We start from the raw sequence: 22,649 nt of genomic DNA, 5'->3' as shown, positions 1-22,649 counted from the left end.
TAGGTCCATACTTTCTTTTAACATCTCCATCTGTGGCTCTGTTCCCCCATTCCTGTATGTCCTATGAGTTTGAAGATTTTCTAGAAGGTCCTCCAGGGACTCAGACACCCTCAGTGGAATGGCTCACATGACTGTAGGTATGCATGCTGGGTGTTTTGTAGAAAATGATGAGCAACGGGCCAGGCTCGATGCAGTAAGCTTAACCACAGTCACACTGCCGCTCCTGTATTAGTGTTTTCACACACCCTCTAGTGTGGATTGTGCTCTCTATATTGCTGCTTCAGTTGTTGATGATTAGCAAGACCATGCTGATTTGCAAGACCACGTGTCAGCAGATAAGGTAGCTGGAGACCAAAGGGACTAACTAATGGCTAAAAAAAAAAAACAAACAAAAAACCCGAACAGCCAACTTTTAAATTAATGCCACAGAAGATAAAGGAAAACAGATAAAACTCCAGAAGATTTTTTTTCAATTCAAACCACATAGTACGAGACCAAATTGAAAAATGAAATGTAAAATTAGAGGCCATACAAAACAGCTAATTAAAATTCAGAGTGTTATGACTATATTTCAGAATTAAAAAAACATATGAAGTAACAAAAGATAATTTAATCAATAGAACACAGAATTAGTGAAATGCAGTATAAATCTGTTTGTAGAATAATTCTAAAAAAGAAGGAAGGAGAATAAAGCAAAAGAATTATATATGGCACTGTCTTGTTAGCCTGAAAAATGGCTTTTTTTAAGCCATTGCAGTTAGTCCTTTCTAGTCACAAGCTACCTTAACTGAAGACACTTGGTCTTGCACATCAGCATGGTCTTGCAAATCATCAACACCTGTGGTACTAGGATAAGAGAAGGATTGTTTCCCACACTGGGGAGCAAGATTTGTTACAGCAAGACTTGAGGGAAACTGGAACAAGACTCTGGTAAGAGAGAGACCCTGGTGATGGTGGCAGAGAGATTGTGGCATTGCTGTGGAGAAACTGTGGCAAAGTGTGGCCCAAGGCTTCTTTCATTTGTGCTGGCCACAGTTAAAGTTTTTGTAGTTCTTGGCAGATGCTAAAAGAAGAAGCGACTTATAACTGCTCTGAGGCAAACCTTACTGGGTGATTTAGATTTAACTGCTGAACTGAAACCACAGTCTGGACTAATTGAGGGATTGGAACTTGGGCTAAATCCTGGACTTGTTTTGGGTTATATTATTTGCCTCTCCCACTCTCCAACTTAATTCCCTAATAAATCCCATTTTCAGTACCACAACTGTGAGTCTGTGTGTCAACAACAAATAAATATACCTCTTACCATTGGTGTGGCTCTAGAGGCACCATGGGGCTGGATTATAGGCTCTTTATCTGCTTTCTGCTCTGGGGCAGTGAGGATTGTACTAGTCTTACTCCCTCTGGCCCTTTCAGAGAGACATTTCACAGCCCTGTGCCCCCATGTACCATTTGCTCTTTTTTTTGACAGGTACCATCAAGAGAAATAACATAGATGTGACTGGAATTCAAGAACAGAAACAAACAATTTTTAAAAAACATACCAACCCTATCAGGAAATTGTTGGAAATTTGCTGGAAGAAATCTACCAGATATTATTAAAAATGAAGAAATAGGAATTCAAGAATCTCCATGAACTCCAAAAAGTACAGACAAAAGAAAGACACCAAGTTTTGCCATAATCAGTTTCCAAACTCAAAGACATCAAGGAAGGATGTGCAACCTTGAGACCAGAATAACTAGATGGTACCTGTCTACCACCACTGAATACTCTAAAAGGGCTTACAGTCAAAGATTCTGGACTGAGTAGGGAGAAATATAGAACAAAATTAAAACAGATAACAAATTCCAGTCTCACTGAACCAATAGCAACTTATGGAACCCCAGAGACTATGATCCATAGAACAAAACTCACCCTTGTGGCTCAGCTTTGAGCCAAACAACAGACAAATCTTTAATAACAATTCAGCTGACTGCCCTTGAGTTGGTTCTGACTCATAGCTACCATCCATCATAACAAGAGGAGACTACTCAACTTTCTCCCGTGGAGCTGCTAGTGTATTTAAACTGAAAGATGTGCTCCGCCTTTGGATTGCACAACCAGATAAAGACTGCATCACCAGAGTGTCCCCTAAAACAAGAGACCAGTAACACCAGTTAGGCATCTACTTCTTAAAATAGCTAACCATACATGGTAAAAAGAGCAGCATTTATCCAATGATAAAGCCCTGAAGGTAGGAAGGGATAGGAAGAAAGGTTACAGAAATGAGAATTATAGGGAAGAAGTGGGGAAATATGATTACATTGTGGGTTTTATGATTAATGTTATAAAGAAAAAGTGTATGTGTAATTGAATAAAAACCTAATCTTTTCTGTAAATTTTCATTCAAATCACAATAAATTTAAAAAATTAAAAAATCACAACACAGATGCAGTGCAGCCTGGTGATTACAATCACAGTCACATGGTCTCTGAAGTCTCTACTTCAGAGAGTAGTTTGGAGGATGGATTCTGGAATGATAGTGCCTGGTTCGAACGTGTTAGCAACAGTTGCTGGTTCAGGGTGAGTAACTTTGCTAAGTCTTGGTTTCCTGCCTTATAAATTATTATTGTTGTTGTTAGGTGCCATCAAGTAGACTATGACTCATAGCAACCCTATAAACCCTATAAACATCTGAATCTTGTCCTATTCTGTACCATCCTCACTATGTCAATCCATTGCTGAGAGTCTTCCACTCTGTGATTTGAGTTCTGCAAACCAATAGTTAAAATTTATGCTGATAAATCCTGTGAGGGTTATGTGCATATAGTAGTAATTATCTTGTCTCTTTGGGGTATTCTCTTTTTCTCTATATTGCTTTTTTCCTAATTTCTGTGGAAAACGATATGATATGATATGATATGATATGATATGATATGATATGATATATTATGAATAATCAGAAAAATATATATGCACACAATTTACATCAACTGATCTGTAACAAATTCTTTCTCTCAGAGCAGAAGATCAATTCAGAAGTTATTAGAATGGGAAAATAACAGATTATATCACAAGGTAAGAAAGATGAAGCAAACAAGTATCCTATTTATATATTTTTATTTTTAATTAGTGATAAGTTGAAATGTTTAAGGCCAATATAGGAATGGTTTAGAGACATAATACTTTTAAAATATATATTCTTTACAAAGATTTAAGTGTTATGTTTTATATTTGTTCCTTATTGTTTTCAGTGATTGTTAGAATGAGATATTGTAATTAAAATAACATGATATAAAAAATTCCTAATTTTAATTTTTTTAGCTTGCTTTGCACTGGAAGTTGACTAAAAGGAAATGTGAAACTAACAATATGATGGAGTATGTAAGTATGAAACTGTTTCATTATATTATTTAGATTTCATCCTGAATATGATACTTCCTTTTCTTTGTCATTTGTAAGATTTTTTCTACCTTTTTTCCTGTATGTTATTTATGTTAAGTTTATTTATATTAAGTCCTATATGTTAGAACCTAAAAATTTGCCTTCTTTAAATTTGTTGCCAACATAAAATATCTTGAAAGCTAGCAATATGTTAAATCTTAGAAAAATATCAACTAATATACTTCAATTATAAGCATTACAATACCCTAGTCTCCTTTTAAAACAGATGCGGACTTTAGCATACAGTGATGAGACTAGCCACTGCTAAACAAAATATTTCAAACAAAATTTTGTATAGACATGCGTAAAGTATGAATTGACCTTTGATTTCTGCATTCCTTTCACACTGCCTCTTTTTGTCCTTCTCTGGTCATTACTTTGAGTGAATTAGCTATGGGTTCTCATTTTTATTAAAGAATATTACACAGTGTTAGTCCTAAAACATAGATTCACATATATTTAGTGTGATAAAGTCAGCATCATTAATATTTAAAAGTATATTAATCCATGCGCAGGTTGCTGATATGGTAATGTTGTTGTTATGTGCTGTCGAGTCGCTTGCAACTCATAGCGACCCTATATACAACAGCCCTAAACCCTGCTCTGTCTTGTGCCAGTCACACTACCTCTGACACACCCATCCCGATTACCCCAGTCACTGAATCAATCCACCACATAGAGGATCGTCCCCTCCTGCGCTGTCCCTCCACGCTCCCAAGCATGATATCTCTCTCCAAGGACCTCTCCCTCCTTACAGCATGTCCAAAGTATGTCAGACGAAGCCTCAGAATCCTTGCCTCCAAGAACCAGCCTGGTTTAATCCTCTCCAGGATGAATTTGTTTGTTTTCTTAGTAGTCCATGGTACATTGAATACTTATCTCCAGTACCACAGCTCAAAGGCATCAATTCTCCTTCTAACCTCCCTAGTCATTGTCCAGCTCTCTGATGCATAACAAGTGATTGCGAAGACCATGGCCTGCATCAATTCTCCTAACCTCCCTAGTCATTTTCCAGCTCTCTGATGCATAACAAGTGATTGCAAAGACCATAGCCTGTATTCATATGGTAATATATATTTAATAATATAGCATTCTGTTTGCATCTTATAAAGATTTTTGTGATATTTCTCTCTTCTTTGAAGGAGCTCTTGTGGCCTAGCTCATAAATGTGCTATACTGCTGACCCAAAGGTCAAGGGGTAATCTCCCAAGTGGCCTTGGGATCTCACAATGAGGTCTCTCTCCTTTGAATAGTTTTAGGATAAAAGTACAAATGACCATAAATCTAAAATCTACAATGGATAAAACACTAAAACAAAATCTTGCCCCTCCTAATAACATGCTCAAAATATATGAGCTGAATTTTCACCATTCTTGCCTGCAAGGAAAACCCTGGTTACACTTTCTGCAAGACATTTTTGTTTGTTCTTTTGGCAGTCCATGGGATATTTCTATACTATTTTCTAACATCACAGTTAAAAGGCATTGTTTCTTCTTTTCTCGTCCTTTCTAATTGTCTAACTTTCAGATGCATAAAAAACACTTGAAAATACTATGGCCTGGATTAAGCATACCTTAGTCTTTAAATTGACATCATTTATCTTTAGCACTTTGGAGAGAGATCCTTGACAGCAGATTTTCCCAATGCAACACTTTAAAAAAAAAATTCTTAACTGCTGTTACCATGAGTGTTAAATAAGATGAAGTAATTGACATCGTCAATCTCGTCTATGCACCAGCTCATTGTTACAGTCTCTGTGTCAGTCTACCTTGTTGAGAGTCTTTCTCTTTTTCTAACCCTCCAACTTTTGCAGCATGATTGATTTTGCCCCTCCTGACAATATACTCAAAGTATGTGATAAAAACTTTCCTCATCTTTTCCTGTAAGCAACATCCTCGTTGCACCTTCTATGAGACATATTTGTTTGTTCTTTTGACAGGCCATAGGATACTCAGTACTCTTCTTGAACACCACAACTCAAAAGCATCACTTCTTCTTCTGCCATTCTTACTTGTTGTCCAACTTTCAGATGTGTAGGAAGTATTTGACCCATAGCTTGGAAGAGATGCACCTTAGTCTTTAAATTTACATTATTACTCTTTAGCACATTGGAAACATCCTTGGCAGCAGATTTCTCCAGTGCAACACATCTTTTGATTTCTTGACTCTTAGTACCAAGGATAATAAGTAAGATGAAAATTTTGACAACCTCAGTCCATTCTCCATCTTTTTTTTTAATTGTATTATTTTTACATGTACTGTCAAATCAGATCTGACTGGTACAGGAGGAGATTGCAGAGCATATGGTGTATTTGAGCCACATACCTCTGGGATTGCCATGCAGCGTCTTGCCACTAGGCCACCAGAGCTCCCTCCATTCTCCATCTTTCATGATGTTGCCTATTCTCCTAGTGGTGAGGATCTTTGTTTTCTTGATGTTAAGATGTAATCCTTATTGAAGGCCATAGTCTGCAGCAGGTGTTTACAGTCCTCCTCACTTTCAGTAAGCAAGGTTGTGTCATCTGCCTAACCAGGTTGTTAATGAGTCTTCTTTCTATTCTGATGCAGCATTCTTCATAGAATCCAGCTTTTTAAATAATTTACTCAGCATACAGATTGAATAGATTTGGAGAGAGGATTCAGCCCTGATGCACATCTTTCCTTTAAATCTTAGAATGTTTACTTGCTTTGTTCGGACTCTTGGTCTAGGTATAGCTTTCACAAGAGCACAATTAAATGTTCTGGAATTCTCATTCTTCTCAAGGTTAGCTATAATTTGTTATAATCCACACAGCCAAATGTCTTTACTTAGTCAATAAAACACAGATAGATGGCCTTCTAATATTATCTGTTTTCAGCCAAGATCCCTCCAAAATCAGCAGTGGTATATATACCTTGGGCCATGATCTCTTCTAAATTCAGCTTGAATTTCTGGTAGTTCTTTGTTAATGTACTATTCTAGCCATTTAAAAAAATCTTCAGCAGAATTTTTCTTGCATATGATATTAATGATATTGTTCAATAGTTTCCACATTCTATTTCATCACCTTTTTTGGGAATGAGAACAAATATGGATCTCTTCCAGTCAGTTGACCAGGTTACTGTCTTCCAGATTTCTTAGCACAGCATGGCTGTGAGCACATCCAGGGCATCATCTTTTTTTCTGTAACATGGCAATTGTTATTCCATCCCTATGTAATTTACAGCCTTCCAAAAGCCACATAGAGGGTCAGCTATGAGTTGGTTCTGACACAATTACAATGAATTGAGAGTAGGAGACTATCTTTCTCCCATGAACCCACTGGTAGGTTTGAACTACTAGAGAGATGCCACTTTTAAGGTTAGCTTGGCAGCTTCCTAACCTCCTTATCAGACTGGAGTTCTGTATCCTGTTAACCTAGAAGGACAAGTTTGAGGAAGACTTTCTCTTCAAGTTTATGTCCTTTGTTGAAGGTTATGTTTTGCCTCTCCATCCTCCAATCTATACCTGAGCATCACACCCTTTCTGTTAACATAATAAGACCTTCTGGCCTTCTTGTAAATCAGGCCATAAAAGCTATTAGTTATAGTTAGTGGTTGTATTTACCAATTTAATTTCATTTCAAATCTAAAAATAAGTTGTGGTAAGTTCTTCATATAATTATTTCATATATCTCATTTACTTAATAGCTCTGGATCCAAGTGTAGTCCTATGAGAAATGATTGTAGACATTCTAGGCTATATATAAATTAAATTAAATGAATGTAATTTTATTAATATGTCTTTGTTTTTATTTTACAGGTAATACTAATAGAATTCTTACCAAAATATCCCATATTCCGACCTGACTGAGGAATTATGTTCAGTCACTCCTGTATTAGCTGTCATCTCCTACCCTTAGTGCCTTGTAGGTGATTTTTGGAATGAAGATGATCTCTTTTTGTTTTGTTCTTTTTCAAATTATTCTGTATAAAGATAGAATATTCTCCCTGCATTTTTGTGTTGGTTTAAGAAGAAAATTTACACATCTTTTTCATGTTAAATGAGGGTTATGTTTTGCACTTTTAATTTTTAAATAAATATGCACACATATGTAGTTACCACTAATGATAAAACATCATTGCTGATGTATTAAAAAACCCAAAATTTGTTCTAGCATGCTCCTGCCTTGTAGTTTTCATACTGTTTTTAACTATGTGTCATTTTCTAGGCTACTTACACTTTATAATCATTTACTGGATATGTTTAAATAAGCTTTTGGTAGCTTTTAGAAATGTTTTTGCTCTAATCTACTTTTAAAGAACAAATACTAGCACTAGTTTTCCTGCACTTTGCTAGATTATTATTTATGTTAATCTATAAGATATTTAAACCCCTAAAGACTTGTAAATATCGTTTCTTTGCATAATATAAAATATAGTATGCCTTGGTTAACAGAATATAATATTTTTAATGAAAACAATTCTGCATAGATTTTAATATTAATGAAGTTTGTAAGCATCCCTTTGAATGTGTTTACTGTTAATATGTCATTTTATGGCAAAATTATAATAAGTGTCAGATATGAAATATTACTGTATTAAAGCTAAATTTATTATCTTAAATATTCATTGCACCTAAAACCAAGAACCTTCCTGCTGGTTTTTAAATTTTTTTTTATTGTGAATTGAATAAAAGTTTATAGAGCAAACTGATGTTCCATTTAACCATTTACACATATTTTATTTTATGTCATTAATTCTAATCAGACTGTTCTCAGTTTTTCTCCATGATTATCACTTCCATTAATCTTTCCTACTCCTATCTGCCTCCTTAGCTTTATCTTTGGAAAAATGCTTTCTTCTTTTTTTCAGTCCAGCAATCCCGTTTTTGTCCATCACTTTTATTTCCTAAATAATTCTTTTCGTGTTTGGCATATTTTCTAACTCCACTATCCTTCATTTATTTTACCTATATTTCCTCTTTCTCATTTTACAATATATACACTCAGGCACTTTATGGAGATTTAAGATGTTCTAATTGATGCCAAGACTCCCATGAAAACCGCTTCTAACACCCTTTTGAATTTCTGGTATTTTTATTTGGGAAATGGAGCAAACTGAGAAGGTACATCCATAGAAGATATAGTGGTTTATTCACACACACAAAAAATCTAACATGTCTTTTTGTGATATTAAATGTTTGGATATTATTAAGGAGAAAAGAAAAACAAGTTTAGACAAAAGTACTTTGGTGGTGGTTGTTGTTGTTGTTGTTGTTGTTGTTGTTAAGTGCCGTCGAGTCATAGGCAACTCATAGCGACCCTATGAATGAAAAACCTGGACACTTGTATAACTTTCTTCCTTTCTCCAGGTTCATAGGGTTTCCAGAGGTAAGCTGTTTTGGAAGTGGATGCCACTCCTACTTCCAAGCTTGTTTTAATAGGGAATCTCCACCAAACACTGTCCACCATGGGTAGCCATTCTCACATTTGACACGTCATTGTCACAGTGTTCAGCATCACAGCAACTACGAGTTACCTCTGACAAGGGCTACGCGACCTAGAAGAATGTTTGACCAAAAACAATTAGAAACAGGCCTGAGGGCCACAGACTAGAGTCACTAGGCCAACTGATCTCTCTATGCTGTTGTTGTTGTTGTTAAATGAACAAAAGACCTGGACACTTATATAGCTTCCATCTTTTCTCAAAGTTCATAGGGTTTCCAGAGGCAAGCTGTTCTGGAAGTGGGTGTCACTCCTTCCAAACTTGTTTTATTTGGGGAGCTCCACCAAATACTGTCCACCATGGGTAACCATTATCACATTTGACACATCAAACAAACAAACAAAAAACAAACACCCAAACAGTCCACAGTGACCCTTAACCAAAACAGGAGAGCCCATCTTACAGAGTCTGGTCAGTCTACCCAGTTACCAAAATGGAGACAAGGCCTTGACCTGAAATTCAAGTGTCCTCCTGGAGGTCTTATTGACTCTAAACACAAGGCTTAAAGAAAGAAAACAATCTACACAGACCCTCAACCAAAACAAGAGTGCCATCATACAGCAACCAGCCAATGGAAGTCCACAATGGAAGACAAGGACTTTGCAACATAGATTGTTGTTGTTGTTGTTGTTGTTGTTAAGTACTATCTATTACTAACCCCATAAACAAAAGACTTTAACTTTGTTCTATAAGTATTGTCCTTTCTCTAAGTTTATAGAGTTTCCACAGGCATGTTTAGGAAGTGGATGCCACTCCTGCTTCCAAGCCTGTCTTAATCTGTTAGCTAACCAGATATTGTCAACCATATGTAACCATTATGCACTTGACAGACCAATGGCACAACGTTCAGTATCACAGCAATCCATAGTTACTTCAATACAGAGAAATAACAGAAGAGTGCTGTAACAAAGTGTTCATTTCAAAAATAATAATAATCAGATAAAACATGGCCACAGATCCACCCATACTTCAGGTTCCCCTTGGCTCCCATCAAAAGGCGTCCAGTGAGCCAACCAGGACCCAGAGTCCTTCCCCACTAGCAGAGAAAGAAAAGCATTTTTAGTTTATAAATTAATCATGTGTCCACTCCATTGATGTTGTTGTTGTTGTTAGGTGCCATTGAGTCATATGTGACTCATAGCGATCCTATGAACGAAAGACCTGAGCACTGTTCATAGAGTTTCTGGAGGCAAGCTATTTCAGAAGTGGATGCCACTCCTGCTTCCAAACTTCACTGATATTTGGATATTTTTCTTAGTTTAGATGAGGGACACACCAAACTTTTATTCTTTCAGTACTTAAAATTTTTCTGTAATTAAAGTTTAATATCACATCAATTCACAAAGACAAAGATTCTCACCACTGGGCAGCACAATGATAGATGGAGAAGAGGATGAAGTTAACAATTGCAGTTTGCTCAGCTCCATCCATAGTCAACACTCTTGGCACCAGCAGTCAGGAAATCAAAAGATAAATTGCGCTGGGAAAGTCTGCTGTCAGGGACCTCTCCAGAGTACCGAGAAGCAATGATGTTAGTCTAGAGGCTGAGATGCACCTGATCCAGGCCATGGTCTTTGCAGTTACTTGCTGTGCAAGAGAGCTGGACAATGAATAAGGATAATGGAAGAAAAATTGATGCCTTTGATTTGTGATGCTGGAGAAGAGTCCTGAACATACCATGGACCACCAAGAAAACAAACAGGTCTGTTTTGGAAAGAATAAAACCAAATTTCTCCTTAGAGGCTAGGATTTTGAAGCTCCATCTCACATACTTTGGGCATGTGGCCAGGAGGGACCAGTATTTAGGGAAGGACATCATGCTTGGAAGGGTGGAGGGACAGCACAGGAGATGACCCCGGATGAGATGATTGATACAGTAACTAGGACAATGGGGGTAGGTGTGAGTCAGTGAAACTGGCTCAGGACAGTAGGCTTCAGAGATGTTGTACATAGGATTGCTGTGAGTCACAGGCGACTCAATGCATGTAACAACAATGGACATTATTTGTAAATCACAGTGCTAAAATTAAATCAACAGCTTATCATCTTATTTTTCTTTTAGTAAACATTTTTAATTCTTTCTAGTGAAGAGGATAATCATGTCTCCATACACAAGGTCAAGATTTTTTTTCTCTTTAAAAAAAATTTATTGGTTTGAATATACATATTCATATACATTGTGTTTTGTACATGTACTTTGTATTTTATACAATCATTATATTTTATATAATTAATTACCATTGCTCTATGCCTATTATCACCCTTTTTAAGCCCCCATTGAACCTTTCTCGTTACTTCATCTCTGCTATCCTAGTGATTTTCCCATTCCCCTTTTTCTGTCCCCTCTTCTCTTTCCTTTTTTGAACATTTATACATATCTTAGTTATCTTCCTATTTTCAAAAGAGTGGCCTTATATAATATTTGTCCCTATGTGACTATTTCACTCAGCAAAATGATCACTAGTCTCTCCCAAGTTGCATAGTATTTTATTAAATTATTGCCCATGGTGCTACACAGTATTCCATGGTGTGAATGTACCACAACTTCTCAAGTCATTCATTTGTTGATGACTATTTGGGCTACTTTTTTTATTTACTAATATTTTTATTCCTGTACATTTTCTTTCTCCCCCCTCAGTTTCTTAGTAACTTTTGGTTACTTCAGTTTCTTTTTTTGATTGGTTTGTTTACAAAATTTATATACATTGTGTTTCACAATATTCTCCATTCACATTGTATTTCACAAGCAATACCATCTGTAATAACCAACCACAAATCGAGATACTTAGGAGTGAGCCTAACAAGAGACACAAAGACCTGTACAAAGAAAACTACAGAATATTTCTGCAAGACGCAAAAAGACCTAAATAAATGGAAAAATGTTCCCTGTTCATGGATAGGAAGACTCAATATTGTGAAAATAACAATCCTACCAAAAGCAATCTACATGTTCAATGCAAACCCAATACAGATACCATACTCATTTTTCAAGGAGATCGAAAAGAAAATTATAAAACTTTTTGGAGAGGAAAGAGACCCAGAAAAAGCAAAGCACTTCTGGGGGAAAAAATTAAGTGAGCGGCATAGGACTCCCTGACCTCGAAGCTACTACACAGTGGTAGTAACCAAAACAGCATGGTACTGGTACAATGACAGGTACATAGACTAATGGAACAAAACTGATAACCCAGAAAGGAAAGAAAGTCTATCAAATGGGGAAATGACAACCTCTTCAATAAATGGCACTGACTAAACTGGACTGCTAACTGCAGAAAGCTGAAACAGTATCCACATTTCACACCATACCAAAATCAACTCAAGGTGAATCAGAGACCTTGGAGTAAAGTGCAAAACCCTAAAGGTCATAAGAGACAAATGGTATATAAGGAGACTGCAAAATACAGCCAGAAATGCACAATCCGGAGAGCATAAAATTGATAATGAGACTTTCTAAAGATTAAATCTCTGTGCTCATCAAAAACTTTTTTCCAACAGGGTGAAAAGAAAGCCTGCTGACTGGGAACAAACAGTTGGCAATACCATCACAGACAAGGGTCTCATAATAAAAGTTTAAAGAATACTCCTGGGCCTCAAGAAGAAAAAGACTAATAATGCAATTCCAAAATGAGCAAAAAACATGGAAAGACTTCACAGAAGAAGACATTCAGGTGGCCCACAGACACATGAATAAATGCTCAAAGTCACTGGCAATAAGAGAGGTGCAAATCAAAACCACAATGAGATACTATCTTACCCCAGTAGCAATGGCAAAGTTTAGTAGGACTGCAAGCAATAAATGTTGGAGAGGATGTTGAGAGGTGGGAACTCTCAGACACTGTAATTGGGGTTGTAAAATGGTACAACCACTCTGGGATACAGTTTGGCATTTCCTCAAAAAGTTGAACATAGAAACCGACCTAGCTAATCCACTACTAGGAATATACCCCCCCCAAAATTAGAACTGAGACAAAAACAGATCTGTACACCAGTGTTCATAGCAAGAACATAGAAACAGAAACAGACCAGATGTCTAATCACAACTGAATAGATTGAGAAACTGTGGTACATTCACACAATGGAATACTATGCAGCACTTACTAGCTTTTGAAAAATACTACTTGGGAGGGGCTGGAGAGCATTATGCTGAGTGAACTAATGCAGTTTCATAAGGACAAATACTGCATAAGACTTACTGCAAAAATAGAAGGATAACTAGTAAAACATGTATGTTTACTCAGTGAGGGGAAGGAGTGGGAGCAGAGGGGGTGAGGATAGGTAGGGGTGAAAACACAGGGTTGCACAGTCTGGTGGATGGAAGGAGAAAGGGAAGTAAGTGGGAAGGATCTGGGAGAAAAGATGGAAATGATGGGTAAGGTCCAATGGTGATTAATTTTATAAAACATAATGCATGAGAAGTTCAATTTTTTACAGTTTTAAGCCACGTTAAGGTTTTAGAACTAATTTAGAACCCACTTGTCCTTAACCAAGAAAATGGAAGGGGAAAAGAGACATTATTTGATACATGTTTAAAATTATTTGCAAAAAAAATTTTCAGTACTATGGAGATGTCCCCAGCTGCTGGTGCTATATTGCCTATAGAATCTTTCAATATTATAACTTGAGGCTTAAATTTGCTTTTTAGTTCTCTCAGCTTGAAAAAATGCAGAGAAAGTTCTTCTCTTTCTATTCTCCAATTCCAGCTCTCTGCACATTCCATTATAACATTTTGCTTTGTCTTCTGTTCAGCTAATTTACTTTGGAAAATTATCCCTTTGTTTTGGCTTCTCAATGCTCTAGTGCAATCTTCAGAGTCTCTTCTGACATCCATTATGGTGTTTGGGTTTGTTTTGTTGTTTTTTTTTTCTTTCTTCACTGTCTTTGTAATGACCTTTTGTTCTCTTAATGGATGATATCCTTGATACTCTCCCACAACTCATCTGGTCTTTGATCATTGGTATTCAATGCTTCAAACCTATTCTTAAGATGATTTTAAAATTCAGATGGACTAGATTAAAGATCATATTTTGGTTCTCATGGATTGTTTTAATTTCCTTTGGCCTCAGTTTGAACTTGCACATAAGTAATTGATGGTCTGACCCACAGTCTGACCCTGTCCTAGTTTTGACGGATGATATTTATTATTTTTCCAATGATTCCTTCCACAGATGTAGTCAATCTAGTTCTTATGCAGCCCATCAGGTGAGGTTGATGTGTAAAGTCACCGTTTATGGGTTGGGGGGGGGTGATTTTTTAAGATTGATTTTAATGAAAGTTTGCAGAGACAGGATTTTTATTCATTCATTGTTGCACTTTCCTCCCTGCCTAGCTCTCCCCCCGACCGCCACCCCACCCCAGTTTGCTCCTCTCTTTGAAAAAGCAAAAGAAAAATTCTTTATTTGGTATACAATCCACCCGCACCCCTCCCACAGCCCCAGGTACACTCCACTATGCACCCTTAATTCTGGACTCTTGTGATAACTATAATACCCTATCATATATCGCTTTTAAATTATTCTCTCCCTCATCTGTTTCAATGCAGTATACATAATTTATCCAGTTTTTCTCAGTCTTACCCCAACCCTGATATCAGTCCCATTCTAAAACAGTGGCACCATGCAGTATTTGTCCTTTTGTGACTGAGATATTTCACTCAGCATAATGTCCTCCAGGGTCACCCATTTTGAATAATATTGCATGAGTTCCTTATTTTTCAATGTGGCGTAGTATTCCATTGTGTGACTATACCACAGCTTCTCTATCCATTCGTTTGTTGATGGGCACTTGGGTTGTTTCCAAATCCTTGCTATTATGAACAAAGCTGCAAAAAAAAAAACTGCAATAAACATGGGTGTGCATATATCTGCTTGGATGGCAGTTATGGTCTCTTTGGGGTATATTCCCAGTAGTAGAATCGCTGGGTCAAATGGTATCTCTATTTGCAACTTTTTGAGAAAGTGTCATGCCGCCTTTCACAGTGGTTGCACCATTTTACACTCCCACCAACAGCGATTTTTTAAAAAGGTATTTGCAATGAAAATACAAAATTCAGTCATTCTGTTTCTAGCCTAATTTCCATCACCAAAACCATATTTTCTAATTACTATTTCTTCATTGTTTCCAATTTTTTCATTCCAGTCATCAGTTATGATTAACACATCTTGATTGCAAGTTCAGTCAATCATGGGCTATAAGATTTGGTAAAAATTTTTAATTTCTTCTTTGGCTTTAGGTGTAGGAGCATATATTTTAACCAAATGAATTTAGTAAATATGTGTATCACTAATAGAGAAGAGTGGTAGTAGCAAAATCTTTAGTGATTTTTCTTAACTAAAAAGAACTACTTGACCAAGGTATTATATGAAGAGAAACATAATCAAACCTCTGGAAACAGAGAAAAGCTCAAGTCAACAATTTTATGCAGAAGTCAAAATTCTGCAGACTCTGAGAGGAGATCTATGTAATGTACACCACTCACTTTCTTACCTGGACATCTGGAGTATTTCTCAGGCATGATTTTTACTAATGATTATCATCCTTCTGTTCTAAATATTTCTCAAAGTCAAAAAAGCTCTTAAGATACATGAAAAAATTATTTGCAAAAGTCTTTTCTACTTTTGTATAACAAACACTATTTTCCCTAAGCCACCCAACTATACAAAATCTCTATTAATTTATAGTTTATAGGTATCCCAACAAGATGGATTGACAAAGTGCCTGTTTCATAGGGCTCTAGTTTATCGGATGATGAAGATGACATAGGATAGCATAGGGCAGGGTTCAATTCTATTGTTCATAGAGTCTCTATGAGTCATATTCAATTTGATAGCCATTAACAACAGGTACAAATATGTTCTTGTTAGGTACTATTAACTTTGCAGCAAAATTCAAGGTGTATTTTTATAAACAAGATTGAAAACTTTGAACTGAATTGTAAGTATCTTGTTTTACAACTAAAGTTCAGAGAAATTTTATATATATGTTCCAGCTGATAGCATCAAATTGATATTTCAGATTTTGATACTTTATTAAGAAATTAGTTTCAGCATAGTGCAGAATTTCTAAGTACTACTGATAGAATAATTGTTTTAAGTATCAACACTGAAAATACTATTTTTTCTATAAACTTGGCATTTGGTCATGTGGTGATCATAGTAACTTTTTCTGCCATCTTTATATCACATTTGGATTTTGTTCAAAGGTAGTAAGAAGTAAATTAAGAGTAAAATGTAAACAATATTGAGACAGGACTAGAGTACATGGAAAGATGATATTATGAGTCAAGTAACAATAGTATTTATCTCACAACTATTTTAAATTATACTTGACTGTGTGGATCATAACAAACTGTGGCTGACTCTGAGAAGAGTGAGAATCCCAGAACACTTGATCGTTCTAATGCGATACCTATACTTGGACCAGGAGGCAGTCGTCAGAACAGAGCAAGGGAACACTGCATGGTTCAAAATTGGGAAGGGCGTATGCCAGGGATGCATCTTATTTCCATACCTTTTCAATCTGTATGCAGAACAGATTATCCAGGAGGCTGGGCTCTATGAGGAGAAATGTGGGGTCAAGATTGGTGGAGGATCTATCAACATTCTGCATTATGCAGATGACACAAGCCTGTTTGCTGAAACTGAGGAGGACCCTAAGCACCTGCTGCAGAGGGTCAAGGACTGCAGCCTCCGATATGGATTGAGGCTCAATGTCTAGAACTGGACCAATTGGCAGCATCAGAATGGATGGGGAAGAGATTGAGATTGTTCACAGCTTTAGTTTGTTTGGCTCCACAGTCAACACTCTTGGCACCAGTAGCCAGGAAATTAAAAGGCGCATTGCCATGGGAAAGTCTGCTGTTAGGAACCTCTCCAAAGTACTGAAGAGCAATGATGTCTCTCTGGAGACTAAGGTGCTTCTGATACAGGCCATGGTCTTCACAATCACTTGTTATGCATCAGAGAGTTGGACAGTGACTAAGGACTATACAAGGAGAATTGATGCATTTGAGCTGTGGTGCTGGAGAAGAATATTGAGAGTACCATGGACTGCTAGGAAAACAAAAATATTTGTCCTGGAAAGGGTTAAACCGGGTGGCTCCTTGGAGGCAAGGATTCTGAGGCTCCATCTAACATACTTTGGACATGTTGTGAGGAGAGACCGGTCCTTGGAGAAGGACATCATGCTTGGGAGTGTGGAGGGACAACACAGGAGGGGAAGGCCCTCTATGAGGTGGATTGATTCAGTGACTGGAAAAATCGGCGTGGGAGTGTCAGAGAGAGTGTGATTGGCACAGGACAGAGCAGAGTTTAGGGCTGTTGTACATAGGGTGGCTATGAGTCGCAAGCGACTCAACGGCACATAACAACAACAACACTAATTTATTTTTAAGTATTATTTTGTTGTTTAGTATGCCTGTTGGCTCGTAATATTTTGTTCGACTATCTAGAAAATTTTAGTAGTGGCTTTGGTGTATTGGAGTATACCCAGAAAATTGATGTATTAGAGTTTTTCCAGAAAATTGGAGCATTGGAGTTCTCATGACTTTGTGGTAAGGAAGTGTATTGCCATTCCCAAGGCAGGTGTTTGGAATCCACCAGTTGCTTCATAGGAAAAAGATGGACAATCTCTTCCTATCTGATTTACAACCTCCTGGAGGGTCAACTATAAATCAATTCCTATTCAGTGGCACAAAACAATACCACCAATCAAAATTACTCCATTTTCTTTCTTTTCTCTTATATGACTGCTTTATAAACTATCGTTTTTCTTGGAGGGATCTGATTACAAGTTGTATGTTTTGGAGTGCTTTAGAAGATTTGTATTTTTTAAATAAAATTGACAATAGCAAATATGATATTACTGAAACAGTGTGGTAATTAATGCCCAAAGTATGTGAGCTAAAGCTTCACCATCCTTGCCTCTAATAATAAGACAGGATTCAGATCTGTTGTTAATAGGGTCGCCATTTGTCATGTTTGGCTTGATGGCACATAACAACATCAACTTAGTAAAATATTTTTTGTTAAATTGTTTTTGAATTGAAGAATGTCATTTTTTCATTCCTTTGTCACACCAATTTCCTTTGTGCTGTGGTGGTTCTCAAATAGCCTGCACATTTTCTAAAATGTGTAAGTTTCATGAAGCTTTCTTTGCCTTTATGAACATTTTCAGCTTTCTTCTTTGCATCTCTATTCTCATTGTCTTTTTAAACATTTAAATAACTACTAAATATGAAAGATTCTTAACTCTTCAATTTTACCCTTATAGGGGAAACTGGGGCTCCAGTGAATGAGTAAGGTCTATGATTACCAGTGTGTGTCACCTCATCTTCATCCACTCTGAGTTTCAGTTCTTATTTAATATTAATGTTCTAATTCTTCTCATTTCTCCCAAGAATGTCATCTACTTCCTAAACAACTTGCCTCTGGAAACTCTATGAACTTTGATAAAAGATGATAGTTATAGAAAGGCTTCAGGCTTTTTATTCATAGGGTCGCTATGAGTTGTGCTCGACTCTATGGCAATCAACAAGAACAAGAGGGTGTCTCACTAGCATATTTTAGTTATATTTACTATGTTTTCTTGTCTCCTCCTAATTCTATATTTGTCATATATAGTTAAACATATATTTAAATGAATATATATTTAATGTATATAGCTGCTATCTGAAAACTCTGTGATTTGAACCTATTCACTAGTTACATGACAGAAAAGACAGTCTTTAAAACTCTGTGGGACAGATCTACTCTGTCACATTGAATCTTTGAGTCAGAGTCAACTGATGCCATCTAATATCATCAGTTAATAATTAATTACTATACTTTGTTGCTTTGTTTTGTTCTAGCCCTCCATCTTTTTTCATCATTGCTTCTGAATTTTATATTGAGATAAATGCTACCCTTGTACTCCTGTGTGGTTAGGCATTCTATGTGTGCTGAGTATCTACTTGCTGCTATTGGTCCCATTATGCATCTCTGTGTTGTTTAACTAAAAGTAGTGTCATAGAGATAAGTCTTATTTCAGACTCATGAACTAGTATACTTTGAATAATAGTAAAGGTTCTACAAAGTGACCTTTAATACTAATAAGACTCAGTGAGGTATATATTGTACCTACTCTTAAAATTATTATGATGTTTGAACACTGAAAAATGAAGCTGTTTATTTTCATATTCTACCATTTTAGTAAGTTTATTCTTATTTTTCATAATTTAAAGTCCAATGGCATTTCAACAAATGATATTTTTTCATATATATTAATTAGAGCTTTAGAAAGAGTCATTAATATTTTTGTTTAAAAATAAATGGCCACTTAAGTGAAAATTTACTAATTGCACCTAAAGACTCAAAATTTTATTTCATTGGAATTTTTTTTACTTGTTGTTGTTGTGTACTATCAAATTAGAACCTTAAAAGGATATAAGGATTGTAAACACATGATTAAATGGAATGGTTTTACATAATGAGAATACTTTTTGCTGATTTGATAATAAGATGCTCAAATTCATTTAAATTATATTATCTTGTGCCTATAAGTTAGAGAGCTCTGGTGGCTTAGTGGTAAAGAGTTGTACTGCCAAACCAAAGCTATATGGTTCAAATCCACCGGTTGCTCTGAGGGAGAAAGAAGGGACAGTCTCTTCTCATGTGATTTACCACTTCTGAAAACCCACTGGAGGGTCACCTGTAAATTGATACTGACTCACCGGTAGATATCAACATCATCATGCCTATAAATTATTGCTTTTAAAAAAATTTTTGGCACAGTTGTCAAATTACTTTGACACCTTAAAACAGTCAACTCTTGGGAAATTTTCCACAGATACGGAGTTCGTTTTGTAAATACCTGTTCATGGATTACATGAGTAAAACAATTGAAGGATACAAACACATACACATTCACTTCATTACCTTTATCTTGCCCCCAAATTATTCTTTCCTGATTCTGAGCTATCTTCTTTTTTTTTTCTTTAATGATGGTAACCTGAGAATGTGACTCATATCCAAGCCAGGTGCCTACTATGGGACATACCATTAATTACTCAGGTGCAAGTTCAAATTGAAGGCCCTAGGAATTGATTCGATACAAACTGACATGTTTCAAATAACAGATACAAACCTGGGCATGCTCATCAGTCTATGCCAGGGAAGTTGGAAGACCGCTGCCTGGGCAGCTGACTGGAAGAGAGTGTATATGTTCCCACCCCCCCAAGAATGAAGATCCAATAGAATGCAGAAATTAATGGCTAGAATGGTACACTGACAGAGAACTTACTGAAGTTCAAGCTGGGTTTAGAAGAGGCCATGGCATCATTGCTGGTGACAGATGGATTTTGTCTGACAGTAAAGAATACTGGAAGAACGTCTATTTGTGTTTTATTGACTATACAAGGACATTTTACTGTGGATCACAAGCTATGGATAGCATTGAGAAGAATGAGGTTTCCAGAACGCTTAGTTGTGATCACTCAAAAACTATACCTATACCAAAAAAAGCTGCTGTCTGAACAGAACAAGGGGAAACTGCATGATTTAAAATCAAGAAAGATATGTGTCAAGGCTGTATCCTTTCTCCATCTATTCCATATGTATGCTGAGCACATCATTCAAGAAACTTGACTTTATGAAGAAGACTTTATGAAGGATTGGAGGAAGACTCACTAACAACCTGCAGATGACATAACCTTGCTTGCAGAGCGCTTACTGCAGAGAATCAAGAACTACAGCCTTCAACATGGATTGCATTTCAACATCAAGAAAACAAAAATCCTCACTACTCGAACAGTAAACAACATCCTGTTAGATGGAGAAAAGATTGAAATTGTCAACTATTTTATTTGCATCCACAATCAACACACTTGGTACCAGCAGTCAGGAGATCAGGACACGTTTGTATTGCATTGGGAAAGTCTTCTTCTGGCTGGGATCTCTCCCACATCATTAAGAGCACAGATGTCAGTTTAAAGACCAAGGTGTCCTTGATTCAAAATGTGTTTTTTTCAGCACCTGAGAACTGGACAATGAATAAGGATGACAGAAGAATTGATGCCTTTGAGTTTTGGTGTTGAAGGAAAGTACTGAATATGCCATGTGCTGCCAAAAGAACAAACATGTCTTAGAGAAAACGCATCCAAAGAAGATGGAGAGCCAGTGGAAGGAAAAATGTCCATCAATTATATGGATTGACACAGTGACTGCAGCAATGGGCTCAAGTATGTCAGAGATTGTGAAGATGGCACAGGATAGGACAGGGTTTGGATCTGTTGTTCATAGGGTCACTATGCATACATAGTATTTATTTTGATGGCACCTAGCAAGAACAAAAATGTGTCACATTCATACAAGATGAGGACATGATTTAATATTGTTTTCAAATATCATTTAAATTCTATCTAGAAAATTGAGTTGAATCTAGAGCTCTAAAAAAAATTACAGCTTCCCTAACCTGTAATTCTAGAAATCTTTCAATTTTGTTTTATGCTAAAAAAATCACGATTATTATACTCTGATCTACTACTGTTGATGAAAGCACAGAAAATTTAAAAGTTCATTATTTGCCAAGTGACTTCTAGTTGATATCACACGAACTTAAAAAACCCAGTGAATCTAGATCTCAAATTATCAGTAGGGATAAGAATGAATGCTGTTTCCTTACGAATTGAGGACTAAAGTCTGTGGGCTTCTGTGGTATTTGTGTAGCACCAACTGGTGTCTTGGCAAAAGTTATGACTATGACAATAATGACCATATTGGATATGCCACTTTGGCATTTATGTGGTAAGTTTTGTAACTTATCTAACATCTGCTTTGGTGTGTTATTGGGTTTCACACCATGAGAAAATATATTGAAAAACGTTTATAATTGTGGAAAAGAAAGTGATTGTATCATTCAAACCCAGGTCACTTCTGCCTTAATTCTTAGCTCTGTTGCTCGATTCTTTTGTATCGTATGTCCTCATCATTGAAGTGAGGACAATAATCTGGACCTAATTCATAGAGGAATTGAGGAATGTTTAATATATTAGTGTGTGCTTGAAGTAGTTGTAGTTGTTATGTGTCATTAAGTCCACTATGATTTATACAGATCCTATGCACAATAACTTTTAACCCTAACCTATCCTGAGCCATTCTCACTGTCTCCAACACACCTACTCTCATTAACCCAGTTACTGTGTTAATCCATTTCTTCCTCTCCTGTGCTGTCCTTCCCAAGCATGGCGTCCCAAGCATGACGTCTTTCTCCAACGACAAGTCCCTCATGGCAACATGCTCAAAGTATGTGAGATGGAATTTGTCTTCTGTTTGGTTTTGATTATTTTCCCCCCTTCTTTTCAGAACAGAGCAGGGTAACACTGCATGGTTCAAAATTGGGAAAGGTGTACGCCAGGGATGCACCTTTTCTCCATACCTTTTCAACATGTATGCAGAGCAGATTATCCGAGAGGCTAGGCTCTATGACGAGAATTGTGGCATCAGGATTGATGGAAGATCTATTAACAATCTACGTTATGCAGATGACACAACCCTGCTTGGTGAAACTGAGGAGGACCTCATGCACTTGCTGCGGAGGATCAAGGACTGCAGCCTTCAGTATGGACTGAGGCTCAATGTCAAGAAGACAAAGATTCTCACCACTGGACCAATTGGCAGCGTCAGGATGGATGGCGAAGAGATTGAGATTGTTCACAGCTTCAGTTTGCTCGGCTCCACAGTCAACACTCTCACCAGCAGTCAGGAAATCAAAAAGCGTATCGCAATGG

General features: G+C 36.7%; 2 protein-coding genes across 4 annotated transcripts in view; both read left to right on the top strand.

Moving 5' to 3' along the window:
• Positions 1–7,438, top strand: part of LOC102854869 (cysteine-rich hydrophobic domain 1 protein-like) — a 227,597-nt gene extending 220,159 nt beyond the window's left edge. Inside the window, exons 4-6 of one of the 2 annotated variants that reach the window (XM_006895996.1) lie at positions 3,002–3,058; positions 3,305–3,364; positions 7,206–7,438. In XM_006895996.1, the coding sequence (XP_006896058.1) occupies positions 3,002–3,058; positions 3,305–3,364; positions 7,206–7,256 (168 nt within the window). In that variant the 3' untranslated portion in view covers positions 7,257–7,438. The remainder of the gene's footprint in view (positions 1–3,001; positions 3,059–3,304; positions 3,365–7,205) is intronic. The other variant, XM_006895997.1, reaches the window with a different exon arrangement.
• A 7,999-nt stretch (positions 7,439–15,437) lies between these two features.
• Positions 15,438–22,649, top strand: part of PHKA1 (phosphorylase kinase, alpha 1 (muscle)) — a 742,463-nt gene continuing 735,251 nt past the window's right edge. For both annotated transcript variants that reach the window (XM_006895993.1, XM_006895991.1), the window contains exons 1-2: positions 15,438–15,448; positions 19,520–19,524. The gene's annotated coding sequence lies outside the window, so the exon portion shown is untranslated. The remainder of the gene's footprint in view (positions 15,449–19,519; positions 19,525–22,649) is intronic.

Source organism: Elephantulus edwardii, unplaced genomic scaffold (assembly GCF_000299155.1).
Source record: "Elephantulus edwardii isolate Elephantulus edwardi_28Jun2011 unplaced genomic scaffold, EleEdw1.0 scaffold00178, whole genome shotgun sequence".
Lineage (NCBI taxonomy): Eukaryota > Metazoa > Chordata > Mammalia > Macroscelidea > Macroscelididae > Elephantulus > Elephantulus edwardii.
This window is presented reverse-complemented; position numbering and strand designations above follow the sequence as displayed.